The 8227-nt window shown below is 41.5% G+C and overlaps 1 protein-coding gene across 1 annotated transcript; it reads right to left on the bottom strand.

Annotated features, from left to right (window-relative positions):
* Positions 1–1730: 1730 nt before the first annotated feature.
* On the bottom strand, positions 1731–7424 carry P2RY1 (purinergic receptor P2Y1). The gene is made up of 2 exons (XM_027587433.2): positions 6113–7424; positions 1731–4035 (listed from the first exon to the last, which is right to left on the bottom strand). The coding sequence occupies exon 1, from the start codon at positions 7273–7275 to the stop codon at positions 6151–6153; it is 1125 nt and encodes a 374-aa protein (XP_027443234.1). The 5' UTR covers positions 7276–7424; the 3' UTR covers positions 1731–4035; positions 6113–6150.
* Positions 7425–8227: the final 803 nt, after the last annotated feature.

Below are 8227 nucleotides of genomic sequence, written 5' to 3'. Positions count from 1 at the left end.
TCATCCCCTATTCCTGTAACCCCGCACCACCTCGTACTGAATAGTATAGTTTATCTTTTTTGGCCAGGTCCTCAGAGAAATCAAATGATTCCAAGGAAATCAAATGTACTTGTGTCCTGGGTCACAGTAGACATGTAAGTAATGTGTTATGTGCATGAGTATAAGCATGTGCATGTGTGTGTATTTCTGAAATGAAAAATCACAAAGCCTTACTGAGTTAAGGAGTCTGATCTATTTTGTTTTGTGCTCATAACCCACTAATGGGTCAAGATCTATAGTTTGAAGAGTCCTGCAATGTGGAAGGAATGTTTTAGTAGGAGTGAGAAACCTGAGTTCTTTGCTGGCTCCATTTTTGAATAGAAAACTTTGCTCTCACCAGCAAACCACGGTGATAAGATTAAATCGGATCATTTCCATGGCCTGTGTTTCAATCTATCTTCAAGGATTTCCCACCTTGACGCTGGTTATTTTTCCTCATCAGGTAATCAGGAAAAGCAGTGCATTGCTCCCCATGTGCAGGACTGACTGCCCCCACTTACCTCCTATCGCCTTACCTCCTTATCTGGGTCTATTTTTAAGGGGCTGCAGTACTGTCAGCTGCTCAGCCCAGGAGCCTGACTCCATCCACAGATCGGTCCCAGCAACAATGCTGGTTGGAGATGTCCGTCCCCAGGGTCCACCCCAAAGCAGTATAACCTTACAGGGTTAAAACAAGTAAGCACAGTATTAAACATGGATTTCTAGTGACATCTGTTGTGTTTTTAATGCCCCATCCCATCAGACTTCTAAACTGTAACAGATCTACTTTTAATTCAGGGCAAGCTTTTTACACGTGGAACTGGAAACTCTGACCATATCTGGGGGCAAAATTGTAAACATTCTGAAAAGAGTATAAGCTTTCCAGTTCATTAAAATAGAATTTAAAAGCAGTATATTTACTTGCAGAGAGAAAAGTTTCTCTGACTCTAATCCCAAAGTGATTTTGAAAATCAAAACATTCTCCAAGCTGTATGGTAAATTCTTAAATCAGAAAAATGACTATCTGTATTTCTGTGTGTGCACTAAATAAACATACATATATACACACCCACAAAACTCTACCATGTTGATGTTAATAAAGGAAGATTCCTATGAAGGAAGTTTGAATAGTATAGCTAAGTAAGGAATTAAAACTGAGTGACATACATCATAAGGGCTGCAAGCTATTTACACTTTTCTATCCCCAGGATTCTGTGACAGGGCACGTGTCTCAGCGGACAACCAGAAAACCCAACACAGGACCATTATGCACCTACCTTCTCCACTAAGGAAAAAAAAAAAGATAATGCTGTAAATATGCTTCCATTCCATTATATACTTTTTCACTACACAGGACCAGATATTTACTTTTTAATAAACTTGAAAGAAGCAGGCAATGCAGGCTAATGGATAAACAGAAACCACAAAGGATTATTATTAGTATGATTACCTCCATGGATAAAAATTAGAGGAGAAAAGATTACAGCTACCATTTAAACACTAGTATGAAAATACATAATGATCCTGTATTTTTCTCAAATAGTGATATTATAAATTATCTTGCACCAGAATTCTTTAACACTTCCCTTTTTACAGTCTAGGCCACACCTTAAGAAATACATAACTCTGCCACCCAGAATAGTATGTGTCAAAATTTGGCGAAACTTCTGAGTATTAACACTATAATAACATAGAAGCCATCAGATCACATTTCATAGTTTTATTGAGACTTTTTCAGTTTTAATTGTCTATAGTAGGTACAATTCTGATGATCATGATCATATCAAAGCTCTCCTATTATAAATAGTAAATTGGCCACATGCCTTAGACACACACACATACAAACACACGATATTATACACTCCTGCATGCAAACTTAGAGGAAATACACATTCCTTTTATTAAAAACAATTATATACAATAAGTCTGGAATTTGTTAAGCTACCGATGATTTAGATAAACCTGAGAAGGCTCAAAATGTCAAGTAACACTGTTTCCATACTGCTCATTCAATGAAACTGTTAATCACAAAGAAATCTAGTTCAACTATATTAAAATCACAGATAATACAAAAATAAACATTTTTGCAAAAACACTAAACATACTAGAAGTCAAAGTCACAAATTTTGATATGTAACATATATTCCCCTTCATATTAATTTGTAATGATGTGTATAATACAATGTATGACATAATAAAAATTGTAACAGAGTTCAGCAGCCAAATCATTTACAGTTATCACTATAAAACTTGAAGTTAAAGTTACCAACTAAACAACAAGAACATTAAAATAGCAGTGTTGAACTTGCTGGTAGCGTGTTACTTAGAAACTACATCTCAAAGAACTCAAGATTGTATTCTTTCACCTTAAGAAGAAACACAACACAAAAATGTAAGCAGAACTGAGGACAGTAAGGGATTTTATCAGCTGCCTCTTTTCTCTCTCCCCCATCCCCCTTTGTTTTTCCTCAAATTTTAATCTATCTATAATGCCCATCCCTCCAGACTTCTAAAATGTAAGGGATCTAATTGGAATTTAGGACAACCTTTCGCATTGGAATTGGAAGTTTCAACCATATTTGGGGGCACAATTCTAAAGGTCTTAAAAAGACAATATAAACTTTTCTATGTCATATAAAATATAGACAACACAGACCTAGTCTGGCAAAGATATTTTGTATTTACTATTGAGCTTATGATAGTTTGACACCACAGTGTGTCTATATAGAGAACCCTAAGTAAAAAGGTAAACATGCAAAAGCACTTCTAGAGAAAATTAACCACTTGTATCACAAAACATTCATATTTTAGATCAAAAAAATCTTCAAACATTTCAAGATACTGGTATTTGAAAAGCAAAATATACAATAACTCATTTTATCTACGCATCACATTACATAAAATACACTAGTGTGACATATTATACATTGTAATAAATATAATTTACATCAGCATATTTGATCTTTCAAGAAAGCCTTTTAATCTGTATAACTGAAGAATTGTGAGCTTCGTCAATAAATACGATTATGTTAGTTATAAAATGACCAGCTAAGTTAAAGCTTCAGGAGATCCCTAACTACATACATATCTTCATTTTCCCTATTCCAATTCCAGCCGCTGTAAGCACAGACATCTCTTGTATCCAAAAGCAGTTTACTGTACTGTCCGAGTAGATTGAGAAAACTTATAGGTCATAGATCCAAATCATAATTGGTGAACTTTGTGAGAATTTCTAGCCCAGGACTGCAATGGAAGAGTCCTGGAAAGTACAGTAGCAGATTTCATGCACCTCTGGCTGTCTGTAGTTTTAATGTTCTACCACATCCCCTGAGGTCCCAACAGATGGAGGTCATCTAACCTTTTTAATACATGGAGAATGGTGTTGAAAGAGTCAGAGTTCCACAGTTGGCCAAGTGGCAAGGTCGTGTTTTTAATGCTGAATCCTAACCTCTGCTGTATCTCTTCTTGGTTTGTGTTTATATCATTTCCATGCAAATGCATAGTGATGTTTAAAGAGTCAAAGACACCAATTGGTGAGCCAAAAATACCTTAAACTTGGCATGAGAATCATTTTGTAGTGTGAAATTTAGTTAACTGATAAATTCTATAATTTTTAGCAGTTTTTTTCATCAAAATGCCAACAGATTTCTGCCTTTACTATTAAAATACCTACTTACATCATCACATGTCATCAGATTTCCAGCCAATAGATCACTGCTTCATCTTGACTCTCTGTGTGTTTTTACCATTAGCACAAACTTTTCCTGGAGACCTCTTTGTGCCTAGAAGGGGTTGGGCAAGATCATTCTTGTTACTATTTGGCATGTATTCACACGTTGTAATTGTCCACGACATGATGTATGAAGAAGAAACACTGGAAAAAAACATGCCAAGAAGTAAAAGGGCATTTCTGGGCACTGTCCACTTCACTGCATCCACAGTCCAAAAGAAAGTTCTCTGGGAGCTGAAACACAATGTATGTAACATGTATGGTAAACCAGGCAGGCATCCTGAGACCTAAAAGGAAGAAAACTAAAGTGAATGGTGAGGAAATATTATAAAAATGTATACCATTAGCTTATGAGTTCAAGGAAGGTACAGGCTTTGAATTTCCATTTTGGTTAATGTAGTGATATTAATCTTACATCACTGAGCATGATGTTTGACAAGGATCGTACAGTAATGACATATTTTATAGTTTTCTTTTTAGGATTCCACACAGACAATGAATGCTATAGAGGACCCTAACTAAGTGAGAACCTTAACTAATGTCTTTCCTCAAAACGAGGTGGTGTAGATAAGACATCTAACTGGTTTCTTTTTGATTTGGCTCCTATAATTCTGTGCATTAACCCAAACATATAAAAAAAAATCACTTTTAGGAAGGCTTAACACTGCTTTTCTTCATTGATTTTAGGGGCCAAAGACTGGATAAACTGAAGCAAGTCTAAGAAGAAACATCCACAGGCCACCCAGGTACCACAGGAGCTGCTTAAGTCCTGACTGTCCTGTCGCTGTGTCCCAGAGGTGTTCTTGCCTTAAGACAGACTCCAAATTGCTTTACTTACAAAGTGCTTTCCAACAAGTTATCCCACCAACAGTTGCAAACTCTAATGTTGGCTTTTTTGAGGCTAGTTTTGACAAAAATTCCTTTGATACTGTATTTATTAGGAGTTAAAAATTGTGTTCCTTACCTTATTATTCTACATCCTTAGAATTTGACCATTTCAATGGCTAGAAATGCAATAGTCAATATTATTCACTGAAATTCAATATTCATTTAAAACTCTTATTAAAGTTACTAAAATATTTAGCAAAGTTTTCATTACTGCCTGGCAGAGGGGGAAAGAAAAAAGAACTGACCAGTAGTCTTCTCTTAAACTATTAGCAGTCAGATTTGTAATCTCCACAACTTTTTAGTGCTGTGGTACCTTACATACCACATAAATTTAATTCTCTGTATTTCCCATTCCCATATATTTGCAGCTTTTTTTCTTTTAAATGTGAGGATATAAGATCCATTATAGGATTATAGTTTTTCATTCTATCAACACAACCTGTACAAAGTCTGTTGCCTTTTTTTCATATTGCATTTAATGTTTTCCAACATTTTGAAGAGGCAAAAGAGAGCCTTTATACCATTTTAAAGTCTTTATTCTAAAATTGTCTTCTCTAAAAACAAAAACAAACAAAAAAGCCCCATCTTTTCCCCACTCCTAGTTGCCTCATACATTTGAAAATATGTTTGCAGCCTATGCATGATGAAGGACTATTAACCGTTCTCCCTCTGATAATATCATCCTCTTGGCCAACATTCTTCGACCCTGGTCTGTAATATATCTGATTTTTTACATTGTTTTCACAGCTATCAGTGAGCATTTGTACTGCAACACAGACTCCTAAGGCAGTGCACAGCCATGGTGCAAGTAAATGTTCTTCACCACAGGAAGTCTAAGAGTTCACAGTGTTTACAAGGAAAGTACATGAACTTTGATTGTTCCAAATGCAATTTGCCTGTAAGATAATATATGCAGAATTCCACCACCAAATATCTAGCACCTAAGTCTTCTAGAACTAACTGGGTAATAATCACTTTCTAGGTTTTTAAATTCATTGGTTTAACTTTTCTATTCAATTCTCTAAAGAAACAGCCTGCTACAACCTATGCTTCTAGGACCAAAAGAGACATGGAGCTGAGATCTCTTCACCTGATATTGAGGGAATGGAGTTTAGTATTTTTGCTATACTTTGAGAATGTGGAGTCTGTTCCTACCATAGATCACTGAAAACTCAAAGTTTCCTTGGATAAATTATTAATATCAAAATAGCTCTAGTACTCAAGTGCACTTTAAACAGAAAAGCTTGTAAATTTTAAAGGCAGATGAGAAAGTAAATGTTTAAGTAGGATAGGATAATTTTATTTTACACACTTCTATTTAGAAAGGGAGGCCCTGAAAGGGAACCCAAATGAGCCAAATGTAGGGGTGGGTGTTTTCATTTTTTTTAAACTCACTATTTTCTTGGACTTAGTTTTCTCTAAGCTTACTAGAAACTTAAAGGGGAAAAAAGCACTTGGCTCTATTAAGCATCCTACCATGTTACAAAAGTGAGTGTTCGGTGATTCTTGCATCCTCACAAGCTTGTATCTCCATTCTGCTTGAATTCAGATAAAATATTGAGGGTCATGTCTTCACTCTTGGACTGCAAATTTGCCTCACTTCTTCTGGAAGCTTTCCTAGTGGCTCTGGAGAGTCTCCTCCTGAAAGTATCTCCTGCCAAGAAATAGAGAATGGGGTCCACACAACTGTTGAGACTTGCTAGACCTCTTGTCACCTGATAAGTGGCATAAACCCTGTCATTGAAAGCACACATTTCTGGGGTCTGAAAATCCAGCCGGGCCCTCAAATTCATTGTTTTCATCACATGGAAAGGGATGTAAGAGACAGCAAAGACAGTCAGTACAATAATCACCAGGTAAATGGATTTCCTCCTCAGAGGAGAGTTGTCCAGATCGTTGTAGATCAAAGCCCTCACAATTAATCCGTAACAGCCCAGAATCAATACCAAGGGGACACAGAACATGGCCACGGTTGTGCACATGCTGTAGATGAAATAACTCCGCAGGTACTCGTCGGAGGTGGTGTCGTAGCAGGTGATGGTTTTGTTTTTCCGGACCTGGGTGCCTGAGTAGAAGAGGATGGGGGAGATGCCCACCACCACGATGAGCCACACCAGCACGCTGATATAGACTGCGTTCTTCTTCTTGAGCCGGCCCAGAGACTTGAGCGGGTACACCACGCCACTGTACCGGTGCGCGCTGATGCAGGTTAGGAACAGGATGCTGCCATAGAGGTTCACATGGAAGATGAACCTCTGCAGCTTGCACATGGCATCCCCAAAGATCCAGTCCGTCTTATTGAAGTAGTAGAAGATGAGCGCGGGCAGAGTCAGCACGTACAAGAAGTCGGCCAGGGCCAAGTTGAACATGTACACGGAGATGCCGCTCCACGGCTTCATGTGGAAGACGAACATCCAGATCGCCACGCTGTTGCCCAAGAAGCCGATAATGAACACCAAGATGTAGACAGCCGGCAGGTAGTAGAACTGGAAGCCCGTCTTGGTCAGCGAGCATGCGAACGAGGCTGCTGCGACAGCAGCGGTGGAGGCTGCAGTGCTGTTCCCCCAGGGCAAACCCTGACCAGCCAGGAAGGTAGCGTCCGTCCCATTGGGGACAGCCGGCCACCGCACCTCGGTCATTCTCTCCTTCCCCGACTTACACGGCGGCTCCTAGGGGCAAGTAGCAGCGAGAGGGCGGCAGCGGCGAGGGGCGCACCGAGCATCGAAAAAGCGAGGGAGCGGGCGCCTGGGATCCGCACCGGAGGGGGCACACACGGGCTCACCCACACCGGCTCCAGTCCCGCGTTCGCCACGGGCCATGAAATCCGCCCGCGGCCGCGACCAAGCCGGGCTGGCTGCCGGACCAGCAACTTCCCCGTCCGGCTGGTCAGTGCCGAGGTTACACAACCGGGCGCACAGGACACCGCCACCGACAACTTTCCGACTGCGCTTTCCCGAGGGTTCGTGGGTCCTGACAGGAGAGCGGAGACCCTGCTGGGGGTTCAGCGAGGAGGTAGAGCCCAACTCGCAGTACTGCGTTCCGGCATGGGGAAGGCGCTCCCCAGCCTTCTTTCCCCAAAGATCAACTTCGTTTGGGCATCTTCTTTCTCCCTACCTTGCGAGCAAGCAGCTCATTTCAGGGGGCCCGCGAGGCTTCCTTCTCGGTCCCTGCGCTTGCTCAGCCTCTGGGGGCCATCAGAGCGCGCGTTACTGCAGACCCGCGCGCCTCTGGATCGCGGAGTGTTCGCCCTCAGCGCGGCTCAGGGCCCCTCCTCAAAGCTCTGCTCGGGGGAGTGCTGGGGACAGGCGGCTCCCCGCGAGGATGGGCGGAGTTTGAGCACCCGGGTGAGTCCGGGCTCCCAGGAGGCTAGGGGCGTGCCTCGGCGGAGCCAGCCCGGCTGCCCGCCGGGGCTTTTCAGAGCGGCCGCCTGGAGCCAGAGGAGTCTTCTATGGAGATCTTCACGGTGACCGGGAACGCTCAGCCTCTGCCCCTCCTCTGCTCCCAGAGGCGCGGAGGGTGAGGGGGCGCTTGGTCCGCCTGGCTGCTGGGGAGCGATTGGCCCGTGAGCGCTCCTTCGCTCTTCCGCCAGCT

This window comes from Zalophus californianus, chromosome 1 (genome assembly GCF_009762305.2).
Source record: "Zalophus californianus isolate mZalCal1 chromosome 1, mZalCal1.pri.v2, whole genome shotgun sequence".
In the NCBI taxonomy this organism is placed as follows: Eukaryota; Metazoa; Chordata; class Mammalia; order Carnivora; family Otariidae; genus Zalophus; species Zalophus californianus.
The sequence above is the reverse complement of the archived record's forward strand: the minus strand, read 5'-3'. Positions and strand labels throughout refer to the sequence as shown.